Below are 26,398 nucleotides of genomic sequence, written 5' to 3'. Positions count from 1 at the left end.
TGATCTGAATGATCTGTTGTTATCTTTTCTCTTCACAGGCTGAAACTACTCTTCTTAATCAGCAATTAAATGAGAGATTATTGGAGAGTACTGATGGCTTCCATGATGATCAGCAACAAATTCAAGTATGTTATGATAACCAACTGTTGGTTTTTTAGACCTCTATTGAGATATCAAAAAATTTGCATATTGTTGTCGGTACCGTGTAAGATAATGACAAATTAGCCCAAGAAAACATGTCTTTTGGCAAGTTAAAGTGATTCCCTAGTAAAAGAACCCGCCATAGATTTCTGATGAAACTTGGTATGCTGTTGTTACAGGACAAGGAGATATTAAAAACGTAGTAAAAAGAGGGGCTCACCATGCTTGTTTTCATGCCACAATGCTGACAAATATGGTTATTTAGGTGACTTTTAGTAATTGCCGTGCGCAACAAATAAGCTCGATTATTTTTCAATGCAACATGTTATATCACACAGAGTTTGACTTTCTTTAATTGTTTATTCATCTACGTCCCAGAAAAAATGTCTTCCAATACCCTGCATTTTTTATCCTTTAAAGGAAACATAATTTGGACGTGCGCTGTTGGGCCTGTTACGTCTCCCTCTGTAGTATTTATTTCATTTGCCAAAAAAGTAGCCATAGATTTCTGCTAATTTTTTTCTCAGTTATTTAGGATATTGTTCTCATTGAAATTATGAAATAAAAAATGGGGGTCACCATGCTCGTTTAAGAGAAAAGGAGCATTTATTTTGCTATCGAGTATAGTTTGAGGGAAATCTCTTACGTTTTGTATGTGCACGCGCTTATGTTCTTGCACTAATGACGTGAAAATCATACACAGTAGGGATGCGCAATGCAATACTAAGTGTTATGAAAAATTGTCAAGGTCTAGTTCCAGAACAATCTAGAACCGGAAGTCATTCAGCCGTGACCAATTTGTATAAGAACATTCCAGAACATTCTAATCCTTATGTAATTTCTCAGATTAGAAAATGTGTCAAACTACTTAATTTAGTTCCAAATAGAAGTTTCTAGAACTTTAAGCCTCATGTATATTAGAGCGAGAGGTTCTGCTGTAAAAGAGATTGATTCAAATTTGAAGAAGCTTAGTGTTGTAAATTCGTGAAGTTATCTTACGGAAATAAATTAGTTTGTTGCTGTTACCTGCGATCCTGAGTTCTGTCTGGAAACAACCCTGCTCTACAATGATACTCGTAACACTCAGGAATCACCTTAATAGAGATACCAAAGATTTGAGAGACCATACAACATTACAGAAATTCGGGGTTATTGGTTGTTGCTTGATTTCAAATTTTCTGCATGCACCAACTAACAAACAATCAGAGCAATGATGCACATCTCTGTTGTGGGCTGACATGCATGAAAAGTTCCTGAAGCTTTAATTTGCTATATTTCTCCTGCACATGGTTAAGTGAGCACATGGGCAGCACCTGTTTTCTCAGGCCGGAGTTACGTTAACAAGAAAGGTGATAAATGATTATTATAAATTAGTACTTCATAGAATTGATTGACTTTGGTGCCATATATCTGAGGAGCATGTGTCTTAGTTGTCCTGTTTTGTTTGACAGATCGCTATGAAGGCAACTTTAGATGAGAAAGACAGGTACTATGTTTTGCATTTTTCTGACTTTACCAAGTTTAGTTCCTCATGGTCACCTCTTTATTACAGCCACTTTATTGTGGACTGAAGGAACGCTCAGTCCCTTATTTCTTGTTTAACAAACGCTCTAATTTTGCCAGATTTTGTTAGCCTGTTGTTATAACTGATAATGGTTTAATTTTATATCGAATTCCAGGATGATAGATGACTTGAGAGGATCTCTGGCTTCTACCAAGGAAGAAAACAAGGTTTGGTTTGATTTATAATCAAACAGCTAAATTGTAGAGGTTTGGGTAGATAAAGTGTTCAGTTTTTATGCTTCGATATGAGTATGTGGTATTCACTTCTAATTCTGGGCATACAGTATGCTATGGTTTCTAACTTTTGTGCATGTCAGGGAACATTAAAATAAGTATTATCAGTGGGTTTTTTCCCCTTGTCCTGAAAACTCCACAGCCCTAGAGGCAGAGACTAGCAAAGACAAAATTGGCTTTCAGTTTGTACAAAACTTCAAAGCATCTTTATCTTGCTTGCTTGCTTTAGTGATAAATGTTGAGAGATACAGCTGTAAGTCTGGTGACTATTGATGGTTCTACCTGAAAGATCAACATTTTTGCTAGTCAGAGCTCTACACCTTCATTATGATGGTGTGTGTGTGTGTGTGTTTTTTTTTTCTTTAAAAAAATTACCCTTTTTACAAATCTCAGGGGTTGAAAGATAATCTGGACAGCTTGAAGGACATGCTGAGCCAACAAGAACAAGGCATTCCCCAGGTATGATCACTTATGGACTAATCCTGCCTGATCACTACCCGTTTAGCCTGATTCTGTTCAGCTTAATGGACAACTTTTTCTTCAATGTTTCTTCTCAGCAGAATGCAACATTGGAAATTAATGAAAGAAAGATACAGGAATGTGAAGGAAGAATCAGGCAACTTACAGAAGAACTTGAAAGCAGAAACCAGAAATTAGAGGTATGACTTCACCTCTTTGTCACACAATTTAATGCATGTAAATTTAGCTACCTTGAAGATTCAGTGGCACTTCCTTTCATTTTGTCAGTAATATATTATTACAATCTATGCATTTTTGTAATTTTAAGGAATTAAAGGATAAAGCCAAAAAGACTGAAAGAACAAACAGGGTAAGAGATGATGTTTTAGTTCTAGCTTAGAGATAAGTTTTTTATGGTCATTTTGCTGTACAAGCATTTGATAGAAGAGTGGAGTAACTGTTATAACCTTCATGTAATACAAAATATTGCATCTCTTTTTTATCTGTTATTCTTTGGTAATGTGTTAGATGCTCACTCCGGAACTGCAATCACTTTAATTGAGAGTTTGGGTGTATCAAGAGTCGTATTAGATTTTAGGACTAGATTCTTTATTCTCATGGTGCATCTTATCCACCCAGGTTTAGTACAAATGTAGGAACCAGTGAACTGTTAGAAAACCTGAAAAAATGGTGGAGTGAAACCTGTGATACACTATCTAGAGAAAATAGCAATACTTTAACTGGCTTAAGACTGTGGAAACTAAGCTTTAACCGGGTTTAAAAGCACTCCAATGACAGTAGACTTGCATGTAATGAAAATTATTATTGCATTTTCTTTTACTTAATTGTAATCTGTTTTAGGAATTACGAAATCAGCTTCATGATAAAGAACGAGAACAACATTTAAACTCCAGAAACTCGACAGACAATTTACTCTCACAGGTTTGTATCAACAAAACTGGTACAAATTTTGCAAAGATTAGAGCTAACTGGTTAGAAAATGCAGCAGAACAGATCTCAGAATAGTGGCAACCCAAATTTGGAATGAGGAAGGAGACCTCAAAATAGAGATGCTTGTATGGTTGTGATTTTACAATCCTTTTGCAAGGTTTATTGTGACTTTTTATCCACTTGCCAAATATTCTCAAACTGGACTAGGGATTTGCCCTTTCATGTGAAAAGAGAGTCTGTTTTCGTTTCTTAAGAGACCAAGGTGAGTGGCTCTGGTGCATGTACAATGATTGACTGGATGAAAATGTTATTTTAAACTATGTCAATAAGAGTGCAGGCTGTCTCAAGTTCTTTTGTAACAAAACAGATTAACTTTTGAACACAGCAATCACCAGTGTTTTGCTCTTGTTTGGGCCTCTGGTTATTCATGCAACTAACAGTAAATTGTTTGTCACACAGAGCTCAAAGGATGGTTCCAGAGACAGTGAGGTGAGAAAAATTAAAATGCAGTTTTATACTCCATATTGTACAAGAGCTTTGAATTTGAGAGGAACTTTTTTCTCCGCTGTAACAACCTTTTTTCCACAAAAAAGCATAAAACGCGCTGATAAAAGAATTAACAAAAGCATAAGAAGAACAAAGTATGTTACAGCTTTCAAAAGCGAGGACGTGTGTGATGTTCGCAAGCATAACTGCAAGGCATTCAACTGCAAAACTCCTTAGCTGTTAACTTCTTGGATAATTGATATGTGAGAGTGACGTGGTAAATTATACGTATTTCTGTTGATTAACTTCTAGCTGCAACAGCTGCATACTAAAGTTCAAGACTTAAATCAAAGTCTAACGGCCACACGAGAGGCAGCACACACTGCAAAGAGGAAATGGTACCAGGTGAGTGGTGAGGGAGACATTCAAGAGATAACTTGGATCACAGATGGAACAACTCATTGTCAGCATTGCTGGTTTACAAATAAATGTACTATTACAACATCATTAACTAGCAAGACACCGCGAATTTCCAATAAGAAACCCTGGACTTACTCAGTTTTATTCCAAGGGCCTTTTAGGTGGGTTTAGTTTAGTTTCGGAAGAGCCTATTTTTGGAAAGAATTTTGTTGTAAAAATGGTTGGGTTTATATTTGGAAGGGACCCAGGGTCTGAAAGATGTGGGAGCAACGAAGAATTCTGTATTTGAAGACGCTGTAAACATAGCAATTTAGAAACAGTCCTAAGAAAATACGCGCGCTGATTGGTTAAAAATCGTGTTTCTATAACTCGATGGAAACACAGAACTAGCACGAGCTGTTGACGCGATGATGGCGCGAGCAAAGAGAATTTACACTTTGATAATCAAAGTTAACAAGCTGTTTTCCTTTTTTTCGTCGCGGTGTTTTCTAAAAGAAATAGAAAACATGTTCTCCGTGTTTCTATCGAGTTATAGAAACACTCGTGAAAGTTTGGGAGAACTCGAAAAAGCTGTTGAAACACTCACCTGCGGCTCGTGTTCCCACAGCATTTCTCGTTCACCCAAACTTCCACTCGTGTTTCTATAACTCGATAGAAACACGGCACATGTTTTCTATTTCTTAAGTGTGACACAAAATAAGTTCTACAATCATCACTGAACATTGAAAATCTCTGTAATGACATAAATAATGTAACAGGGACCGCGGAGACCATTTTAGGGGAAGGGCAAAAAAATCTGGCCAGTACAAACAAACGTTAAGGTCAGTGTTTCGCCATTTATCTTGTATTTGCGCGCCATCTGGAACCCTAGAAAATATATCCCAGCAATAAAAGTGGTAGGGCTATAGCCCTATCAGCCCCTGCCCCCCCCTCCCCCCCCCCCCCCCCGCGGTCGCCGAATAAGTTTCAAAACAACTTTAACGGTAGAGAACTTTATATTGAGACAAACTTTACTTTCCCTCAAGAGGTAGAATCAATATATCTGTAAACCCTTAGACTGATGAAATTATTTGGAAGGGCTCATTGTTTGAAGTTTTAGGGCATATGGTCATGGGTGGGTTGGGGGTTTAGTATCGGAATTTCACGACATATTTGTCGACTTTATGTACTTCGATGGCCGCCTTTTGTTTACATTTGAATTTGCAGCTCTGCTCTTCAGTTTATTTCCTTTATCTCTGAATATCTCTTTGAACATTCTTCCTGTTAACATGCTGTGTCGAGAATGATCTTCTCTATACTTATTCTTTGGAATCATGGAAGGCAGTTAACGTGTTTTCAAAATTGAAGATCTGTGATAATTTTTTTGTCACAATTCTTCATTTATTTTTTAGGCATTTGAAGAACACTCCGAAGTTCTTAAAGCAAGAGATGCCATGATAGCCGCTTTACAAAGTTCTTTGAGTGCTAAAGACATGGAGTTGGAGGTACACATGAAATACATTTTGCTCAAGGTTTACGCCAAGCTTTTACCTCAATGAGCACAGAGGACATGTCCGAATCTATGGCCCCTTCCACACTACGCCGAAGAAATTTGAAAACGCAGCTTTATTTCTACGGTTAGGCCTACCGTCCACACTAATCCGTCACGAAAACGGAGCATTTCGTCAGCCTCGCGTTTTAGTTTGGACGGAGAATATTTTGAAAACGGAGGTTTTCGAAAACGATGACCTGGCGAGTTGTTTTAAACAGAAATCCAAAATGACCGGTGATTGTTGCGTTTTCAGTTTCCTCCAGCGTAGTGTGGATGGAAAACATTTGATGCGTTTTCAAATTTCTCCGGCGTAGTGTGGACTTTTGACTCTTTGCACATGTTCCCATGTACTTGTCTCCTTCGTTCTTGACTCATTCCAAACATATCCTGAGTGAACACCCTTCTCAAAGTTTTATGTCTTATCAGTTTGAAGGAAGTGTAAGAGTGCATCATGTTTTGTTTTAGAAACTTATACAATCGATGTCAGCCAAGGAAGTTACATTACAGAGATTAAACAATGGCAAACTGCTGCTGGAACAACGCTTGGATGAGGTGTTGAAGCAAAAAGAGCGTGAGCAAGCTGTAAGTTGTGATTCAAAATCACTTTGTAAGAACTTGCTTAATTAAGTATTGTGTATCAATGTTAATTTTTTTTATTGAAGTTAGATCCTAGAGACTTTTCATCAGAGACCACAGTAAAACAAATTTTTAGTGGTGATTTTGAGATGAAATGGAAAAACTTAAACCCATTTTGGTTCAAAATACTGACGACGTTTCGACGTCCGCTTAACGTCATTTTCCAGTCCTTAATTGTATGTTTCTTTTTATTTTGTTTTGGACAGGAACTTATGGAAAAGCATAGGGCTCTTTCACAAGAACACTATTCCAAGATGGACGCTTTAGAAGAAGCATATCAGGTAAACCTAAATTGCTAACAAGTATCGTTTTTTTTTTTTGTCAAACCAACACCAAAGAATTCACCGAACCAGCAGTTGTAGGGTCAAAATAAACACACAGTGGCTTCCTAATGAGTGTTGAAAGACACGTCCCAGGTTATCATATCTGTCCAATCACAACAAACGCAACGAATCCAGTAAACCAATCCGAATTCGAAGAATTAATCCATCATGCGCGGCAAGGGCGGGAAAACGCGCGTACACCAAGTCGCGAGTTTCACTCCTGATTGGTCGATGAAACAGCATTTTGCTCTGATTGGCTGCTGCATGTTGGACGTATTTTTTTAAACCAGTTTTCGTGCTTAGGGGACGCAAATTTTGGCCCCGTCCACACTACGCTGGAGGAATTTGTAGACGGAGGTTTGTTTCTACGGTTAGACCTATCGTCCACAATAATCCGTCACAAAAACGGAGCTTTTCGTTCTCGTGTGGACAGATAAAATTTCGAAAACGGAGCTTTTCGAAAACGACGGCGCGGTCACCATAATCACGTGATTTCCCTGACCGAGCATTCTTCAAACACAATTACAAAATGACCGGTGATTGTTGCGTTTTCAAATTCTTCCGGCGCTGTGTGGACGGAGAACATTTGATGCGTTTTCAGAGTGAAACCTCCGTTTTCAAATTCCTCCGGCGCAGTGTGGACGGAGAACATTTGATGCGTTTTCAGAGTGAAACCTCCGTTTTCAAATTCCTCCGGCGCAGTGTGGACGGAGCCTAAAAACAACATTTTTCGATAGTCATTTCACAACCACTCTGCTTGTTTAGTTTCTAGTTTTGTGTTATTTGTTCTCAGCAAGTGTCAGCGGGAGCTCAAGAGCAACTGGAGACCAAGGACAGACTTATCCAGAAGCTAGCGGCGAATAATAAAGAAAAGGACAACTTAATTGCGGTAAAGTGATGACCTTGATCAATTCTTGGTGTAATCACAAACGATATCATATCTTTACGGAACGAGTGATGGTTCATAATACCTTTAGTTTAATATGATTGAGGAAATTACTTGCAATCATTTGCCACCACAGGACTTTTTAGATGCCTTAAAGGAGAGTGACATGGATGATGACTCAGGAGTCAAGGTAGGTAACGGTAAAACAACCTGTAATTTTGTGAGTGATCATGAGGAATTTGCAAGATTTGAAGTTAGTCCTTACATGTGCGAGCGCGAGTTCGTAATTATATGATAACAATTACAAAACCGTATCAAATGCACCTTACTCTTCTTCCTTAATAACTGTTGGAGCTTATCCATTTGGCGTGCTTATCGTCTGCATACTTTTTAACCTTTCAGAGCCCGTCCGATAATCAGGACAACCTTTTGAAAAAATTAACAAACTACATGAAAGAGAAAGATCGTGCGCTTCAGGTTGGTTATCAACAAAGTGGCTTTTTGCCTTCTCTTGTGTTATTTTTTTTTTTAATTATTCCTTTTCGCAACCATAAAAGCGCATCAAGAGCGAATGTATACTTAAAGAACGTAGATGAGCTGTTCCAAATGTGCGTCTTTCGTCGGAACGACCCTCAAAACACTCAAAATCGAAAGTTTTTTCAGTCTATTTTTTCACATACAAGTTGTGTTCTGATGCAGCACGGCAGTTCTTTCCCTGATCTATTTGATTGCTTTGGATGTTGGTTGGTTTCGAACAGATGAAACTGTCCTAGATTTAATTTAGCTGTAAGCTCGTGTTTTGCGTCTTTAAGGAAGATTATAAATATCCAGACGTCACTTTTTAGAGTTTGAACTTCACTATCGAGAGCTAGAAATCCACGAGCTGCCAGAATCATTCTTTTTTTCCTACGTCTAAAGGTTGTAGCTGAGGAAAAGTTACGAGCTTTGCAAGGAAAAGAAGCAGAACTACAGCAATTGAGACAGTCCCTGAGAGAGCGGGACAGACTGATCGAGAAAATCAACTCTGCTGTCCTTGAATCCGAAGAAAAAAATAAAGTAAGTCAAGAAAAAAGGCACTGTAACAAGTAAAGGTTTTGCAGGCAAGAAACAGCTTGCTTTGAAGAACCGAGTTTTTTCCTTGAAATGATACTTAGTTATACATATTTCCATTTTACATTCTAATCTGACTTGAATTCAATTTCCTTCTGATCTGGAAAGAAATTAATTCTCATTATTCCTTCGTTTTGCTCTTTCGAAACCATCCATTTTTTTTTATGTGTTGTCCTCTCGTTCATTTTTCCTTCTGTTGATAGTAAACTTGGATTGTCCTTTGTTAGGAAGATAGTAGTTTTGCTCCATTTAACCATCGCAACAATGACTCTAAACCACGTTAAGTTTGAAGTTAAACTAGTGTGAACGCTACAAGTGCTAATAATCTCGAACGTTGACTTGTTCAGCTTTTGGAAAGAACGAGCCAGGAGAAGAATGACGCTTTACAGAGAAAAACAGCTTCTCTGGAGGATCAGTTGAACAGACAAAAGGTAAACAACATCGTACGAAGATTTTCCATCAATAACAAGTGATCGCCTCTTTATTCTTATTTATACTTTTCGTGCTTTACAGGGAGATCTAGAGACAAAAGAAACTGGTTTGCAGGAGAAAGAAGCTGTGATTCAAAAACTGCAAAATAATTTGGGTCACAGAGAGGAGGAATTAAAGGTTAGTAACGCTTCAAGTTAAAGGAAATATCAACAATATGTAGTGTATTGTAACGAACGGACACCCCTGCGCACGCATTGCGTGCCTATGGTGCCTGCTTATATTGCAATTTAAGGGTTTTCCGCTGTAGCTCTAGTCCAGTCTTGACGATATAAAATGAATATATCGTCAATTATTCCCTCTTTCCTTTTATTTGTCTCTCATAAACGCATTAGAATTTGACTTTACAGCCTTCTAGTTCCTCCACTGTTTATTTCTTGTTTTCCATTGCAGGAATTAAAAGACTTTGTGAAAAACGCTCTAAGCAGTCCAATGGAGGTACGAATTGTTGTTCTTTACGAAGCCAGTTTGTATCTGAATATGAAATGAACCTGACTGATTTTGACCCTTTTATCTATTGTGATTTAAGGATGAAGGATTAAACGATGAAGCAAAGAAAGCACAAGAAACATCAGACTTACTCAGAGACAAGGAAAAACTTTTGGAGGTGAAATATGGAATAAAGACGTGAATGATCATCGCAGTTATGTACACAACTTATGCAGTTAAAAAATAAAGCCTGAAAAAAAGTCAGGCTTGAATAGGATCTGCTTGAATAGGATGAGCGATCAAGCCAACTGGGAGTTGGTCACATTGTCAGTTTGTAATATACCCGTAGATGGTGAACAGTTGAAGTAAATGTATGAAAGATGTTAAATATATAACAGTTTCGCTTAAATCCTGTTTGCCAAGCGAACCGAAACAAAAAAAAAACCGACCACGCATTTGGTTATTTTGGTAACATGCTATTTGTATATTTCTTAGGACTTGTTCCAGGAGCGCGCGAGAATGTCATCTGCTCATGAAGCTAACACTCAAAGACTGATGGCAGCTCTCAGGGATAAGGAGACTGCATTGAAGGTAAGACCGCTAGAAACGACAGACGACCAGGTCACGAAATGTTTCTGTTGCCGACAATGTTCTTCAAACAATTCAATACTCATTTGACACAATTGTAAACCAGCACTGGCTGCCTATGAAAGCTTATCTCAACTTACCGCATAAATTGAAAGCCGCAAGATATTCCCAAACTTAGAAATATTTATCACAAGTTGACCTTCGTTACACTCGAACTGACTTTTTCCTTTTCGATTCTTCGTGAGGCATATATACTCTCCAATAATCTTATGGTGAAGCGATTACCTCACGTTCCCCTTGCTAAAGTTTCACACGTCTTTTGTGGTTTCCTAAACTTCAATTTTAAAATGGAAGTTAAAAAGACTAATTCCTCCGTCGCCTAGCCAAGCTGACCTGCTTAGTCATTGGCCAAGCATCAGAAAAACCACCAAAACTATGACAAATCACTGAGATGTAGCCTTCTGTGACCCACTGTACAAATTCGCTCTGGAGCGGAGAGAAACATGACTGTGTATTGTTATTTTGTTATTAGGAGGCTGCTGATGACTTGACGCGCGTACAAACTGAAAAGAACGCCACTATCCAGACGTTAAAACAATTACTGAACAGCAAAGAGCACGAAGTTCAGGTACGGCTCGCCTAGAACAGTAGCCTCTTCTAGGCGTTCATTTAGTTGGGGGACAGCGGCGAGCGAAACAAAGAGAAGGGGGGCTTGCGCTGTTTTTCGTGTTGCGTCCTAACTGATTGAACGCCTGGAAGAGGCCACTAGAACGGCCCCTCTTTTGCCTTTATCCAATTATGTTATGTAAGGGAAGAGAAGGGCTTTTAAGAAAGCTCAAGGTAGGTAATTGTAAGCAATAGATGTAATTGGATGAAAACTACAAACGAAAATCCAAGCATACCCGTCGTGTTTTTCACTCTCGTTTCATTTCAGGCTCTGGAAAACAGCAAAGCTTGGGCATCCCAAGAACACGACAAATTAGTGAACAAACTAAAGATGGCGATACAAGAGAAGGACAAGACCATTGGAGTAAGTAATCAACATCAAACCACCTGACTTAGTATTACTGTGCCCAATTTTCTGTATTTTGTTATACTTATGGCAATGTCTCTCAATTATTCAAAGAAGTTTTGCATTTTTTCTGCGAAGGGATTAGTAGAAAGCGGACGAGAAAAGGACAAGATGTTGAAAGCGCTTCAGGTATGTTTGTTAATAAAGATCAGCTCATGCTCTCGCTTTTCTTTTAAACTAAACCACTTCAAAATGACACCACCCATTATACTACCAGATGTTTGCTGTGATAATGCTGAGCTGTGAATTGTGTTGAGGATTCTATCTTCTAAAGCAGGCTTTTAGGTCTGCATTCCGTAACATCAGTTATCGTCATTTTATCCATTTGTTTAGGAGTCCAGTAAAAGCCCAACAAAAGCGCCCAGCCCTGCTGAAGTGGTAAGATACTAGTTTTGTAACATAAGCGGTTTGTGTGTTGTGTTATGAATGATTGCCCATACAAAAACGCGGCTGTCTTATGGTGCCTATTTTTTTCTTTCTAAGGCGGATCTTAAGCGAAATATCAGTATACTACAAGCTGAAGTACAAAAGAAAGATGGTACGTTATTATTTCACTCTTCCGTCACCGTGGATGTTTTTGTCCGTAGTTTATGTATTGCTTTGTATCGCATTCCCCACTTTAGAAGCATAGAGGAAATCTGGGCCGAGTCTAATCTCGCAGTCGTTTGTGGGACCAAATCCAGGAACAGTATCGTTTCTGAAATGGCGATCTGAGGAAGAAGGAGGAATTTTAAATTTGTTACTCCGAGCTCATTCTCGCCAAAAGTGAACGTCAGTGCCGTGCCTAGGAATCAGGCTTTGTTGGTGAAAATGACGTTTCAAGGAGAAGGCGCGATCATTTTTCATTCATACTTTTAGAACCAGTGTGCAAACAACATTTCATTTCATTTCATTTCATTTCGGGAAAAATTCCCGTAATGGCGCTCTTACAAGATAAGAACCTGTGTTTTAAGGTAATAAGAATTGATTCTAGTCTATTTATGTCATTTTCGTCTGTTGTTTTTGTTTGTTTTTCTTAGAGTCTTTAAAGAAGCTCGAGTCAGATTACAGAAACAACTTGAGGAAGTTACAAGGCGACGACCGAGAGGTAAACGTTTATTGGATAACAAGGTGTAAAGCAGTCTCCCAGCCAATCACAGCTGCAGAAAATATGGCAATAAACTAATCAAATCTGTAAGAGAAAAGAAGGGAGAGAAATCAGTGTCAAGCGCGGGAAACTCGCTCGAATCAATTCATTAGCGGGATTTGTCTCAAGGGTTTTTTTCCGTTGTTTTCTAAATGAGGTTGTGTCTGGTTCTTTTTTAGAACAAGCTGAAAATTGAGAATCTACAGCGCGAAATACAGACAAGAGATGCATTTATGAAACAAGCAAAGTGAGTGTAATACTCAAATTGTTGTGGTCAATACGATTGTTTTCCTCTACTCAGTGCTATATTATTGCCTGGGATCGTGTTTGTTTGGTTGTAATGACACTGTTTTTTGTTATAGGGCTACAATCGAGAATCTTCGTTCAAGACTGCAGAGCATTCCTAATTTAGAGGCAAGAATCTTGATAAGACTCGTTTTAAATAAAAAGAATCAATAAATCAATAACTATTTTTTATGTGTCAACCATTTAGATAGCTGCAAGGCTTACCTACCAAGGACACATACCAGATCGAATTGGAATTTGGAGTGTTGGGTTTTAAGAGGGGAGGAAAATCACAGAACCCAGAGAAAGACTTGACAGAGTTTGATGTTGTCCTCTGTTTTTCTTCCTTTATTTTAGGAGCTCAAGCAAAAGTTTGCAGAGCAGTCTCAGGTACATGTAGTCTTCGTCATATTTCTTTCCTTATTAACGTATCCTGTACAGCATCTTACTGAACGATGTACTTTTGTCTTTTTTTTATGCCAGGCTCTGGCCGAGGCTCAGAAAGGAAAAGAACAAGCGCTTGTGGACTCGGTGAGTTTTGGATATGCCCTCTCAGTGGTGGATTTAGTGTAGGAGCCTAGGACCCTTTCGCTAGAAAATTAAACTTCGAAATTCCGAAAATATTCCCCACCCCCTATTTTGGCGCGGTGGCCTCACAGTTTGCGTGCTCGCCTCGGGATCGAATTGTCCGGGTTCGAGCCCTGTCCGGGAACACTGAGTTGTGTTCTTGGGTAAGACACTTTACTCTCACAGTGTCTCTCTCCACCCAGGTTTATAAATGGGTACCGGCAAATTTGATGCTGTGAGGTAACCCTGCGATGGACTAGCATCCCATCCAGGGGGGATTCAAGCAAGAAACAGCCCTTATTTACTTTGCTTCTTCCTTTCTCCTCTTCTCTCCTCTTTTTCCTTTTTTCTATATAACAAAAAATGCAACGTATATTGTAAACAAATGGCAACAAGATCATTCAATGATACATTTTTAGTACCACAATGGTGATGTCGGTGAAAATGACAGAATGTATGAAAATTCTGTTTGCACCAATTTCACTCGTTCAGTAAATTTATTTTGATATTCTCTTTGCAGGCTGCGCTCAAGAAATCTAACTTAGAGCTCGAAGCAGAACTGAAGGTGAAGCTGAACAACATTGAAATGCTTAATGAGGCTGCGCAGATGAAAGACAAAATCATTAAGGTGATTCTTTATAAAATTTCCCTTGAATGAAGTAATAGTCCGTGCCGGAGAAGTAAAAGTTTCTTCCTCTTCTGTGACTTGCTATTTTCTTAAAAGTGAAGAAAAGGGAGTGCAGAAAACACTAGTTTTTGGAATGAAAACAATTGCGAATTCCGACTATTATAGACAGCATTTTCTAAAAAGGGTTACGTCACAGTTTGTGCCACTTTGAAGTGAAGTGAAAGACTTTATTTAATGAGGGTGACCCGTGACAGTAACTTAAGTTACTGATAAACTTGGGGCCCTCAGCTTAAAATAATTAGAATGCTAAAAATATATTATTTACAATAAAATGCTAAAATACGATATTATTTACAATAAAACTACTTAATTAAGTTACAATTAAAAAATGGTTACAAATAATAAACTGGACTTACAATTTCAAACATACTACGAATAATAAGAGTTAAAAAATTCCATTAGTTTTCTGAGAGTTAAGAATAGTATTACATAATTTAGCCTTAAACGATTTAACGGACTTCTCTGTTTTTAAAGACCGGGGTAAACTGTTCCAATCTTTAATAGTTCTGACGGCGAAAGTGCGTCCTCCCTCAGAGGCGTTTCTGTGAGAGGGGCATAATAAATTTAAATTACAATTTCTAGTACTTCTCGAATGGACGTCAGAGTTTTTCCTTAAAGATGTGTTCATGTATTCAGGTAAAGTTCTGTTTATCCTTTTGTAGGCCAGTGCACATCGATTTATATAAGCTTCTTTGTAAAAGGGGATCCAGTTTAGCTTATTAAATAAAGTGACAGTTCGACTAGTACGTTGTGCTGCAAGAATAATACGCGCAGCCCGTTTTTGCATACGGAGAACTCTCTCGAGTGCCTCTTTGTTACACGATGTCCATACTGTGCTTGCATACATGAAGAGTGGTTTGATTACTGCGTTATAGTAGATCAATTTTTGATTCTTTTTCAAGTAGCAGCTTATATGGCGTAGAAGTCCAATTCGTTTTGAAAGTTTGTTACATAGTTCGTCAACATGTGCTTCGTAAGTTAGGTTCTCGTCGATTATCACTCCAAGAAGTTTATGGCTACCAACTTGTTCAATTTCTGCATTTTGCATCCTAGCTTCAAATTTTCCTGCGTCATGGGTTATACGTCTGCGCAGACGCTTTCCCGTAGCCAACAACGCTTTGGTTTTCTTGGTATTTATAAACATTTTGTTTTCACTAGCCCATTTCTCAACTTCTGTCAAGTCCTTTGTTAATGATTTGTTTAGTGCAGGAATAGCTTTCCAGTTTGAGCTTAAAGACAAGGTGGTATCGTCTGCATAGATATCCATAGTTGACTTGTGAACGTTTAGAGGCATGTCATTGACAAACAGGAGGAAGAGCACCGGTCCCAACATTGATCCTTGGGGAACGCCCTGTCTGATAGCTGTTCAGATGTGGTTTTCCCTAATGTAATAAATTGCTTTCTAATTTTTCTAATTTTCTAATCTTTCTAATTCTCTAATTTTGCTACTTTTAAAGTTAAGCCCAAATCTGTTCAAATTCGTCGTTTGTAATCCGTGTTAATGTTCTTCATCCTTAACCATCCTTGTTCCTTTGTGGTTTATTATTATCTCTTTGGTGTTTTTCTATCTTAGTTATCTACCATTTTCAGTTTCCTTCAGTTTAAACGTACGTGCGTGTATGTGGCCAAAATAACTAAAAACCCGTGACTGAGATCCTTTACGATCCTTTATGCGAATTCAATCTTAACTTCCTAATGGGTTCTTATCATATTTGACGTTCTGTTCCATAAAATCGAATTTTTGAGCGCTTCAAAATTATCAGTCTAAAGGAAAATGACAGTGATCCATTAAGCTGGACGGTTTTATCACCAATCGTTGATTTCTTTTGTTTTGTTTTGTTTTTTTACAGGAGATGCAAGAAGATCAACAGAAGCAACTGAAAGACATGAAAGAGAACATTGGATATTATCAGAAGAAAGCTCAGGAACTAGAGGTGAGATACTCGTCTCCAGATTTTGCTCGCTACAGTGTGTGAATGGCGGATCAAGCTTCACTTCGGTAACCTGCTGCTGATACAATTCAAAACTGTTTTGTAAGATAATCAAATAAAAGAAGAGTCCTGTTCAATCGTTAGGATCGATGAATCCGTACGACTCATCATGGTCGGCCAATCTCGTTCCCAGTCGATTTCCCTTAGACTTTTCCCGCCCCTTCTAATTTCTAAGGGAAAGGCCTTGGGAACGAGATTGACGGTCGGCGTTAAACTTTGAGTTCTCAAACATAAGAGTATTGTTCCCCCGACCCGATAGGATGCCGAGAATTAGGTAAAATCAATTGTGGCTGAAGTTTAAAATCACATTTTCAGGCGTCAAATAATTTACTACGGCAACAACTGATGGACACTGAAGATCTTAAGAATTCGCTTGAGCAACAAGTCGAAAACTACAAGAGAAGGCTGAATAATCAGGTAACTGAAAGGTTTTCTGTCTTTAGGGTGTTAGAAGGGCTGTAAAGCATCCAATTTGGCCCGATGAAAGATAAATTATCAACAAGTATTCAGTTTTCAACTGAAAGAAAATTATTTTTTGTAGTTTATAAAAATTTCCTCAACGGTGATTAACAATGAAATCGTTTAAGCAATGACTTCACTTTTTGTCGTTATCAGGCCTCTTACGGGGAAGAGGAAGTCAATCTTCTGCGTCAAGAAGTGAACAACCTGAAAGCCAGGCTACAAAGGGCTGGGACACCACGCCGGGAGAGTCCTGGAGTGGGGGCTGGGGCTGAAGAACAGGTAATTAAATTTGATGATTCAACGAGCATGATGCTTGAATCTCTAGTCAGAATTAAATGGCCGTCTGTCGTTAATTCTTGGAGCATTTAACTTAACCATGTCCTGTCTTTGATCTAGTCGACCTTCCTATTTTGTCGTTTTCTTCCATCTTTGCTCCTTTACTTTCTCCTAAAAAACCTCGTACTTTTTTTTTACCTTAATGTAATATGCATTACTAGTCTACGTTTTGACGTAGCTATGTTTGCTTGTTATGTTGTCAGAGAGCCGATGTCCTTCAGCTGCAACAGTTGTTAGAAGCTCAGGTCGCAGAGACAAAGCGACTTAACGACATCCTGGATACTGAGCATGCGCTGTACAGTAACTTGGTGCATGTGGTCCAGAATGCACAGCAAGGAGGAGCCAGGTAAAGTTAACGAAGAGGGGGGAAGGGGAGGGGTTTGATATAAACAGAGTCTACTACTAAGATGTAAAGGGCTTTCAATACCCCATGTGGCTTCTGTATTTGGCTTGTTTTTGGCCAACTATTGAAAGGTTTGGCGTTTTGCTTTTAAGTTAAAGCTAATATATTTTTTTTTATTTTACTCACAGCCACGAAGCAAACATCCAAGACGAGATGCAGGCGCTGAAATCTCTCCGCGCACAGCTTGAGGAAGGAATCCGCTTAAACGACTCACTACGGGCTCAACTCCACGACAAACTAGCTTCCAGTAAAACGACGAGCCCACATCCGGCATCTCCTTATGACGCTGCTTACCAGAGGGAAATACAAGAACTCAAATCGAGACTTGAAGATAGTGAACGCTGGAACGCTTCATTGCAGTCTCGGTTGAATGAGCTACAGCCGCGGGTCAGTGGTGTTGGAGGTTCAAGTGGTCGAGACAGTGGAGACGGAGGGTCGGGTTCACCCTCAAAGGTTCATAGACTGGAACAGGTAATCCTAGACACTGATGTCCACATACAAATTCTCCGTGCTAGTTGGTACTATTGGGAATAATTTTATTTTAATCGCCTAAAAAACTCAACATTTTCCCTTCGATTGGAGAATATAGCAACTGAGCACCTCTTGAGGTCGTCCATTAGGTCAGCATGGAAACAAAGCGTCCCTATACCTTAAGTTACGGTGAAATAATTGAATTGCCGGTAGTTTTTACACCTATAAATCTTTTCCTTTCCAACTCAGTCACTCATGATATCTTCCTTTATGACGTCACATTTGCAAGAGGGAGGAGGGGGGATTATCTTGAGATAGACTACCATCCCTTCCAAGTAAAGTAACAATACTCCCACGTGGCGGTACGGATGGAGCCTGCTCTCGCCACTTTGCTCATCGACTTTGCTCCTATATAACTTTATTAACCCTCGGCAGTGTTTATAGAACAAAGTCTAGTGGCCGAGGATTTGAACTCAGGGCTACCGTGAAACAAATCCAGGTAGTGGTCAGAGCGAGACTCGAACCTGGGATCTGTCCGACGCGCTAACCAGTCGGCCACGCTGCCGTAGCGCATGAGAACCTGCTTGCAGGCTAGCACGGATGAGTCTAAGAACAGACACTTCTAGTGGGTTCTTACGAGTAATTGTTGTTCTCTTGTAGCAAGTAGAAAAGTTAAAGGAACAACTGAAACAGAGCAGTCAGCTGAATATCAGGCTCAAGAACCAACTGGATGAAGTGAACGCTTTAAATATGCAGACACTAGCGGACAAGGATGACATGATAAGAGACTTGACTCGGCAAATAGAGGATCTACAAACACAGTTAGACAACACACAGCAAACATTCAGCGAGCTCGAAAAAAGACTCACCGACGCCAACACAAAACTAGAATTCTATGCTTCAAGTTTAAATGGCAGTCATGATGAGACACTTCTTGAGCGAGAACAGGAATTGGAGATGTTAAGACAAGAGCTTGATGAGCTGCGTCGGCTCCAGTCACGTGATGAGCGTATCGGCTCAGATATGGCCGCGCAGACTTCACCGTCGAGGGACTGGGCTCGTGCGTCGAGTGATAAAATGAAGGACCTGGAGAGGAGATTTGAAGAGAGTCTTCAAACGACTGAACAGTACAAGAACATTTTGGACGAGAAAGAGATGGAACTACAGCAGTTAAAGCTCAGGGTAGGAAATTTACACACTTTAAATGTGTAGTGTGGACTTTTTGGTGCTTAGAAGGCGAATTGTGATGGCTGCTTGTTAAATTTTGAATCAAATTTTTAGCTTGAAGAATTCGAAATGTTTCAACAGTCTCCTACGAAAGATAAACGGAGACACTGCTCGCAGGATATGATCATTTGTGAGCAACTGTTTATTTGCATGACGTGATTATTCATTTACGAATCTAGTTTTGTATTGACAGAATTAGTTTGTTGTTCTATGAGTCACCGAATGCTGAAATAATCTACTGATCTAAATTGAGTGGCGCCCTGAGATTGGAAGTATAGCGTATGCCTAAGTCTATGTTTCGTGGCTTATTGGGAGCAAACCAACATACGGAGCTGTTTATTGCCAGCAGTGGTTGTGTATTTTAGCTTATATTACATCAAATTGCTTACAAGATGTCAAATAATTTTTGAAAGTTCTCCGAAGCGAAACGTGCATTTAAACATCCCGCGCTCGCTGCATTTTTGTTCTGATTGCGCTATTGTGTTAAATTGCCAATAAACATTGTATTGATTACGAGACAAAGAAAGCAAAAACTCTATCACAAGTTTGCAAACACTGACATTTTAACGTGCGAGATTTTTAAATGAGATTAAAATGCAAGGACTTACTGTAGGAAATATAGCTCTAGTCTCCTGAAAAGTTAGCGCGTATACTGTGCTGTCTGATTCGCAGCCTTTACTCCGTTTTGTACTTGGCTATGAATCAACAATGAGAACATTTGAGGGAATAACCAACATTGTGAGAGTTATATCTGGCTTGGTCAGAGTCCTTTTCTGGTTGGCTTCTTTTAAGGAACACTTCACAATGCACTGTCGTTAACTTGTGTTTTGCTGTTCTCTTTTCTCACAGGAGGCGGCAAGGGCTAAGGAGAATTCTGAAGCGAAATCACGTGAAACGGCGGAAATCCAGAGACTTCGTGACGAGTATGAATCGGGTATAAAAACAAACAGAGAACTCAAAAGGCTTCTGGAAAGCGAACGAGAAAAAGGCCACGAGAGATCAACAACACCTGATGGAGTTTTGGAATTACGACTGCAACTCGACGAATCCTTACAGAGGAACGACGAGCTTCAACGACAACTGAACGAAAGTACCCGATCGGACGAAGAAGTGATCCGACTCAGGCACGAACTTCAAAATGCTACTCAGATAAATGATTCGCTGGGATCGCGAATACGAGACTTGAACGAATCTATTTCCAAGATGAAGGGTGTGAGAAACGAGGCAGTGAAGCTACAGAAAGAGCTGAAAGACGCACAGCGTTTGAATAAAACGCTCACTGATCAGCTCAAAGAGACAAGAAAATCAGCGGAGGAAATTGGGCGAGTACAGCGTGAGCTGAGAGAAGCGAAAATGATGAATGAGCAACTCGGCAAACAACTCGCTGAACTTCTTAATCACTCAGCAAAAATGAAGAGTCAAATCGAAAAGTAAGGCTTTTTTTACAGTTATCGTAGCAAGTAAAAGTATGTGAGTGCCTGGTACTCCAAAGCCCGGCTTGGTCAGCTGTCTTTGGTTACAATTAAAAAGGAGTAACTGGTGAAATCCTTGCAAAAACAGTCAATATACGTCTGTCGTGATTACCGAGATATTGATATTGCACATTAATGTTGCGGCTAACAAAAGTAATAGTTAAGTCTGAGTCCACTGTTGCATGCCCAGTCTGTATAATTGTGAATTCTGAAAAGTTAATTTGAGACCTCGAAATAACGGGATCCTGCCCATTGAGATAAAATGATGTTTCAGAACGATGTAAGTGTCTTTCAACTGATATGCTGTGGTGTTGTTTCTGTTTAGATTTCAGCACGAACTCCAAGAAAAAGACAAAGTGATCGAGACGTTACAGCTTAGACTACAGTCCAAAGCAGACATGCACTCAGTAGCACTGTCTCCTTTTTCTTCTCCGTCCAAACGCTTTGTAGAAACACAGACTAGTCCACGCCAGGTAAGTGCTGTAACACAGCATCAGAAAGACAGCTCCTAGAACAAGCATCGTCAGTCTTGAAACTTGAAAATACACTTAACGTTTTGTCTGATAATAGGAAAAATACAAAGATGACAACAAGGGTGAGTGCTATTCGATAACGCCAAATGGTTCTGAAACTAGTGGAACATATTTTTCATACATTAATCCAAACGATTTTTTTTATTGTTGTCAAACATGCTCTATTAGTAGAAGAAGCATTTCCAATTTTAATTCGAAAAATATGTTTTCCTCGCCGATATCCACGTATTTCTTTCAGAGTCCGCTCTAGAATTTTTGTAGATCTAGAAAGCAAATTCTCAAACTCATTAATAAGTCATCAAGGAAATCATGATGACCATGATCGTGACGGTATTTGGATATCTGATGTTAATTAGTATAGATTTTCACGATTTAATTTCTCCGTTTACTCCTTAGTTTTAGTTTCGATTGAGGAGATATATCAAACACTCAAGACAGTGTTTGACCACATTTCCAAACATCTCAAAGTTCGTCAAAATAAACTCCGCTACGCGTCGTATTTTCAACTTTCTTCTCGGTGTTTGGAAATGTGGTCAAACACGGTCTTTCGTGTTTGATATATAACATCTAGTTCATGGTTTTTTTGGAATTCTAAGACCAAACCTGTTCATTTAAGGGACCACGTGCCTCTTCACCAGGAAGCGAGTCTTCCTCTGAAGCCACTGAGAAGCTTCACCAGATAAACAGGATGCTGCTGGGCGAGAATCAGCTACTGAGGAGTAAACTAAAGGACACTGAAAAACTAAACGACACTCTAAGAAACGAGAACGATATGTTCTCAAAGATACAGAGCCAGTCTTCTCAGACGCCAGCGGCAAGTCAGAAGCGGTCTACCATGGACGAGCTGTTGGCCGGCTTCATGGCTGAAATGCGAGAATTGCGCCTGCGCTTGGAAGATAGTATTCGCACTAATGATGCATTGCGGGCGCAGCTGGAGATGAGGTTGTCGGAGGGGACTGGTGATAAGAGTGCTGGCAGTGTTCCTGATGAGATCATTCTGATTCGTGAGAATGACACTCTGCGGACTGAACTGCTGGAGAAAGATCGAGCCAACGAGAAACTGAAAAGAATCATTAGCGAATTGAAACAAGAGCAAACCGGGTGGGTCCTGGTTAAGAGCTTTGAAATTTTGTTGTCAATGAATTGTAATCGATTGTAATCAAATGTTACTGATTTTTGCACTGATCGACAATGTCACTGCCATTGTCGACACTTTTGTCATTGTAACACGACACTAATGCCACTTTTCGCGTCACGTGTTCATCTCCAGAGACAAAGAACAGATTAACCTTGTCCGCCAACAACTGCTAGAGAGCAGCAAAGTATCAGAAAACCTCAGAAAAGAGCTGAGTGTATACGAAAAGCTCTATAAACTATCTCTTGAAGGCAGGAACATGGAAGTACAGACAGAGGGTATGTATTCCATCTGCGTATGTATTTAACTAATATACGAAAGTTTAATTACAAAGTATTTAGACCCTGCAACCTTTGCTAATGGCCACCAGAAGAATTGCTGCTACGTCCTGCCGATGGATGAGATTATTGTATTGCATGCATCTTATTGTGGTCAGGTTGCCTCAGGTGTCCATTTTCTCATCTTGGGCGAGGACGTAAAGAAGTTAAAATGTCGAAACGGGGTTTTCGTTGTTGTTGAACTGACCGTTGGTTTCTTAGACTTCAACACTCTACGAGAATTTGTGTTTGGCTTTTTAACACGTAGCAGTGTGGCCTGGGTTCGAATCATGGACCCAGCGTCATTAGTGGGTCGAGCTTGTTGTTGGTGTTTACTTGGTTATGAACAATTGATGAATAAGTAACATACTGAGAGATATGTGCTGTTGGTTCTCGCCTTGCTCCGAGGGTTTTTCTCGAGGTTCTCCGGGTTTCCTCCCTCCACAAAGACACTTTCCAAATTCCAATTCTATCTGGAAACAGTTGACGAATAGCCACTCCATGGAGGTGCCACTGATAATTTCCATTTTTATGTAACGTAAAGGTTCAAAGTGGGCTTCCGTCTTTCAGGTCCTCAAATTCGGCTGAGAACCGATCTTTATCACCTCCTTTGCAGGTCAAAGCTACGGCAGTGAAGGACCTCGAAGTCCTAACAGCGAACTGCAACATGACGCCATGTCCATGTTATTGGCTGAAATACGAAGCTTACGAGTCCAGCTCGAGAAAAGCATTCAAACCAACAATGCATTGCGAGTTAAACTGGAGGAGCAACTCAGTCACGCACTCAGTTCATCTTCCCAGTCCCCGCCAAGCAGATCTCAAGTCACGGTTATCCGTCAGCTCAACTTCTCAGAGGGGAGGGGTGGGGATGATGTTGGTTCTGTCAGCTCTGTGAGAGGTGAGTGGGTGAAAATGAGAACCATTTCATTCGTAGTATAAACACAGCTGTGTTATAAGACGTCCGCGTATTATTTATTGTTCCCGAAATTTGCTTTAAAACTATTCTTTGTTTGTTAGATCTGGAAAATGGTAGAATACCTTCTGAAGGCCAACAAATCGTGAATCAGCTTGAAGAGAAGTTAAACTCGATCAACAAATTCGCGACTGAAGCCTACAATAGCATTATATCAAACGCTCAGGTGATTTTTAAATGTTAGTTTTCTTTATGTTTGTGCCTTCTTAGCATTGTAATTCTCCCGTTGGTAGTGTAAATGTTTATAAGGAATTTATCTTGTAAGTACTGTATTGCAAGTACGTTTGCGTTTGTGGTGCTTTTTTTTCCCTTAGTATTTTTTTCTTTTTTGTAACCGATTTGTGTTTAACAAAGTTCATTATTTCAAATTTGCGAACTAGTATCAGACAAGAAAAACGAACTTATTCGGCGGTTCATTTGTATTTGTAACTGAAGATGGATGTTGATCATCCGAAACATGTTTTGCAAACTTAAAACTGTGTGTTTTTATCCCAAAGTTCATTAGTATTATTTTAAAACACTTGATCATCGGTCATTTCTTCTCTACAGACCGATAGTCTGCCTGATATTGAAAATATTTTGAGAATTAGTTTGGAATGTAAAGCGCTGTTGAACGCGCTTAATGTCGACTCTTCACCTCGGCAAACACAAAGGGATTCTGAAGATGCCAGTGGAGAGGTAGGAATGCTTACTTATAAAGCTTATAAAACCTCTTAGAAAGATTTTTGTGTAAACTTTGAGAGTGTGTGTAAAATCGCTTTGGTTAAACCCTGTAGTAATCCTGACAAAAACGCAATTAACGTGTTTTAACCAATCACAGTGAAAGTGTTATTTTTCCTGGCCATTCCAGTGCAAAGCCAGTGCGAGTGCTGATTGGCTAACTTGGCTTCCCGCGCTTTTGACCGGTTACGTGTTTTGCTTCCAGATTCGTTTTTCCTTTTTTTTTTCGGTGGCTCTTTCTATAGTGTAGTTTTGTGATTGGGTTGGTTTGTATTCAACCAGTGTTATTATAATCCCTTCTAGATTTTTGCTTCAGCGTTAAATCTTTTGCACTTTTTTTTCCCAACAGAATGAAAGTCTTAAACTTGAAATTGGAAAATTAAGACGTCGTCTTCTTATCCAAGAGGATATCATTAAACGAGCTTGCGAAAGGCTTGAGGTAGGTTACTCTCTTTGTACAGTGGCAAACAATTAAGCGGGTGGCAACTGCTCAAGAACGCAGGAAACAGAGGAATAATAATAATATTCAGGCTTTAATTTCACAGCTGCTTAAGTTCTGTGAGTGTATAACTGCGATGATCAATCATGTCTTAATAATAACTTTTGCTATAAAATAGTCTTGCAGTAAGGGCTTTGATTCTCCCTTCCCGTGAAGTTAACTTTTGCAGGCCTGTTATTCCTTTCGACACAAACGATTACACGCCATAACACTTAACATCTACGCGCCTCTAATAATCAGCCAGCGTTTAACATGTTCACCTCCTGCCTAAGAATAACAACTCTCCTTTCCGATTCTAATACATTTAATACGTCTTCAATATCATCAGCTTTTTTTTACAATAACTATCAAGTTTCTTGCTACACTTCGTGGAGTCGTATCCTGTGTCGCAGATGGAAATTTACCTGTAGTAACCTGCGGTAGGCTGCGTCTGCGACTTAGGCTATGGAGTCACAGCTACTTGTTTTGACGAAATTCGTGATCAATAATAAGAGAGACCTGGGACAAACCTGACGTCAATTTTTTAACTCAACTCTCTGGCCGCAACCAACCCCTACAGTCAGACAGTCGTCAGGTGAAGAATAACACTTAGTCATCTAACTGAAGTCTGTTTTGTCCGCGTTTCTGTTTTCTTGTTTCAACTTTCCATTCTCTTTCACGACCTGAAAGTAATGTGGATGTTATTGCCAATGAACAATCAACATTCGGAAACTATGCTCGATCCGGTTGTCTAGTACATACCCTTCAAGCCTGTGTGTATCTTTTCATGTCTGCTGTTCTCTGTCTAGATTCTTTTCTCTTCCTCTCTAGCGTTGCTAAACCGGAGAAGCAGCCTTCTTCTTACATCCATGGTAACCAACGTAACATGTAACAATCGGCGTATCTTAACTAAACTGCATAATCAGCCTGTGTTAATTCAGTAACCATTTGATCTGTAACAAGGACACTAAACGTTTGTACATTTCGTTATCTAACAATTCTAAACATTAAAGCAACACACTATAATAATATAACCAACCGTCTGAAAGTTGGACGGCATGTCATCATTGACTAATTGTCAAAGAGCTCGTTTGGAGCATTATTCTGCCCGGCGCAGTGGAGGGTGGGTTGAGAAATAGGGCTCGTTTCAAAGTGCCTTATTTGAACCCCACTGCATTCCGTTCACAGAGGACGAATGTTAGGCTCCATTTCCAGCCGCTGTTCGAGAAAGGAGCCCGCGCTCAGGAACGTTAGACCGTATTCGGGTAAGCGGCGGAAATCAAGCTCAGACGGTCTCGGTTGGTCTATTTTGTTCAGTAGAGTGAACGTAAAACGTTTGAACTTTAAACTCTGTCTGTTACAGTATTGTTAAACGATGATAACAGACTAAAAATCAACATTGCTTTGCTCAACTTTCTTGAGTTCTCTTATAAAGCAGTACCTTTGTGTTAAATCGCGATTTTCTGCTTCTTTAGAACACAAATAAAGTCAAGGAGAGCACGCGAGCTGAGGTTATTGAACAATGTAAGTATTAAGGATGTTTTAAATTTGTTCTTTTTGCTGTTGTTCTTGCCGGGCAGCGGTCGAGCCAAGTTCAGCTTGATGACTTGTGCTGTATGAGGTGCTAATGTTCATAAGTCAGCGCTGAGTGAAGTATAACACACGAACGTCTTGACGTTAAACTCCATTAAATTTTCTAAAATTGTATTTGTCAGACTCTCTCGGCGCTATGTAAAACATATTTTGATTGTTCTCAGTGCGTGGAGTGGGCTGTTCGAAAGCCGTTTACCGCAAACCCAGGATTAAAAGTTAACCGAAAAACTAATTTTTCTTGCATAAAAATGTTTTTAACCGCTTGTGTTTTGTGTAGTTTTAGATTATTCAGGCTTAAAACTG

General features: G+C 39.5%; 1 protein-coding gene across 5 annotated transcripts in view; it reads left to right on the top strand.

The window, feature by feature from the left end:
- LOC110066361 (uncharacterized) overlaps window positions 1-26,398 on the top strand; it is a 44,105-nt gene that overhangs the window by 6,733 nt on the left and 10,974 nt on the right. For 3 of the 5 annotated variants that reach the window (XR_016202338.1, XM_089274677.1, XM_089274675.1), the window contains 47 exons: window positions 39-125; window positions 1,593-1,627; window positions 1,821-1,872; window positions 2,332-2,397; window positions 2,496-2,597; window positions 2,726-2,767; window positions 3,259-3,339; window positions 3,808-3,837; window positions 4,147-4,239; window positions 5,646-5,738; window positions 6,251-6,367; window positions 6,628-6,702; window positions 7,538-7,633; window positions 7,767-7,820; window positions 8,033-8,107; window positions 8,549-8,686; window positions 9,088-9,171; window positions 9,254-9,349; window positions 9,623-9,667; window positions 9,759-9,836; window positions 10,154-10,249; window positions 10,779-10,874; window positions 11,181-11,276; window positions 11,397-11,447; window positions 11,652-11,696; window positions 11,802-11,856; window positions 12,338-12,405; window positions 12,624-12,691; window positions 12,807-12,858; window positions 13,087-13,119; window positions 13,213-13,260; window positions 13,817-13,924; window positions 15,835-15,918; window positions 16,291-16,392; window positions 16,591-16,716; window positions 16,977-17,119; window positions 17,305-17,647; window positions 18,308-18,829; window positions 19,724-20,304; window positions 20,672-20,819; window positions 21,496-21,980; window positions 22,150-22,292; window positions 22,948-23,229; window positions 23,349-23,470; window positions 23,854-23,982; window positions 24,374-24,463; window positions 25,978-26,026. Coding sequence is in view for 4 of the 5 variants with exons in the window: in XM_089274677.1 (XP_089130803.1) it covers window positions 39-125; window positions 1,593-1,627; window positions 1,821-1,872; window positions 2,332-2,397; window positions 2,496-2,597; window positions 2,726-2,767; window positions 3,259-3,339; window positions 3,808-3,837; window positions 4,147-4,239; window positions 5,646-5,738; window positions 6,251-6,367; window positions 6,628-6,702; window positions 7,538-7,633; window positions 7,767-7,820; window positions 8,033-8,107; window positions 8,549-8,686; window positions 9,088-9,171; window positions 9,254-9,349; window positions 9,623-9,667; window positions 9,759-9,836; window positions 10,154-10,249; window positions 10,779-10,874; window positions 11,181-11,276; window positions 11,397-11,447; window positions 11,652-11,696; window positions 11,802-11,856; window positions 12,338-12,405; window positions 12,624-12,691; window positions 12,807-12,858; window positions 13,087-13,119; window positions 13,213-13,260; window positions 13,817-13,924; window positions 15,835-15,918; window positions 16,291-16,392; window positions 16,591-16,716; window positions 16,977-17,119; window positions 17,305-17,647; window positions 18,308-18,829; window positions 19,724-20,304; window positions 20,672-20,819; window positions 21,496-21,980; window positions 22,150-22,292; window positions 22,948-23,229; window positions 23,349-23,470; window positions 23,854-23,982; window positions 24,374-24,463; window positions 25,978-26,026 (5,704 nt within the window). In the remaining variant the exon portion in view is untranslated. The remainder of the gene's footprint in view (window positions 1-38; window positions 126-1,592; window positions 1,628-1,820; window positions 1,873-2,331; window positions 2,398-2,495; window positions 2,598-2,725; window positions 2,768-3,258; window positions 3,340-3,807; window positions 3,838-4,146; window positions 4,240-5,645; window positions 5,739-6,250; window positions 6,368-6,627; window positions 6,703-7,537; window positions 7,634-7,766; window positions 7,821-8,032; window positions 8,108-8,548; window positions 8,687-9,087; window positions 9,172-9,253; window positions 9,350-9,622; window positions 9,668-9,758; window positions 9,837-10,153; window positions 10,250-10,778; window positions 10,875-11,180; window positions 11,277-11,396; window positions 11,448-11,651; window positions 11,697-11,801; window positions 11,857-12,337; window positions 12,406-12,623; window positions 12,692-12,806; window positions 12,859-13,086; window positions 13,120-13,212; window positions 13,261-13,816; window positions 13,925-15,834; window positions 15,919-16,290; window positions 16,393-16,590; window positions 16,717-16,976; window positions 17,120-17,304; window positions 17,648-18,307; window positions 18,830-19,723; window positions 20,305-20,671; window positions 20,820-21,495; window positions 21,981-22,149; window positions 22,293-22,947; window positions 23,230-23,348; window positions 23,471-23,853; window positions 23,983-24,373; window positions 24,464-25,977; window positions 26,027-26,398) is intronic. The other 2 variants (XM_089274676.1, XM_089274678.1) reach the window with 2 other exon arrangements.

This window comes from Orbicella faveolata, unplaced genomic scaffold (assembly GCF_042242905.1).
Source record: "Orbicella faveolata isolate gen_17 unplaced genomic scaffold, um_ofav_v1 contig_36, whole genome shotgun sequence".
NCBI classification, from domain to species: Eukaryota; Metazoa; Cnidaria; class Anthozoa; order Scleractinia; family Merulinidae; genus Orbicella; species Orbicella faveolata.
This window is presented reverse-complemented; position numbering and strand designations above follow the sequence as displayed.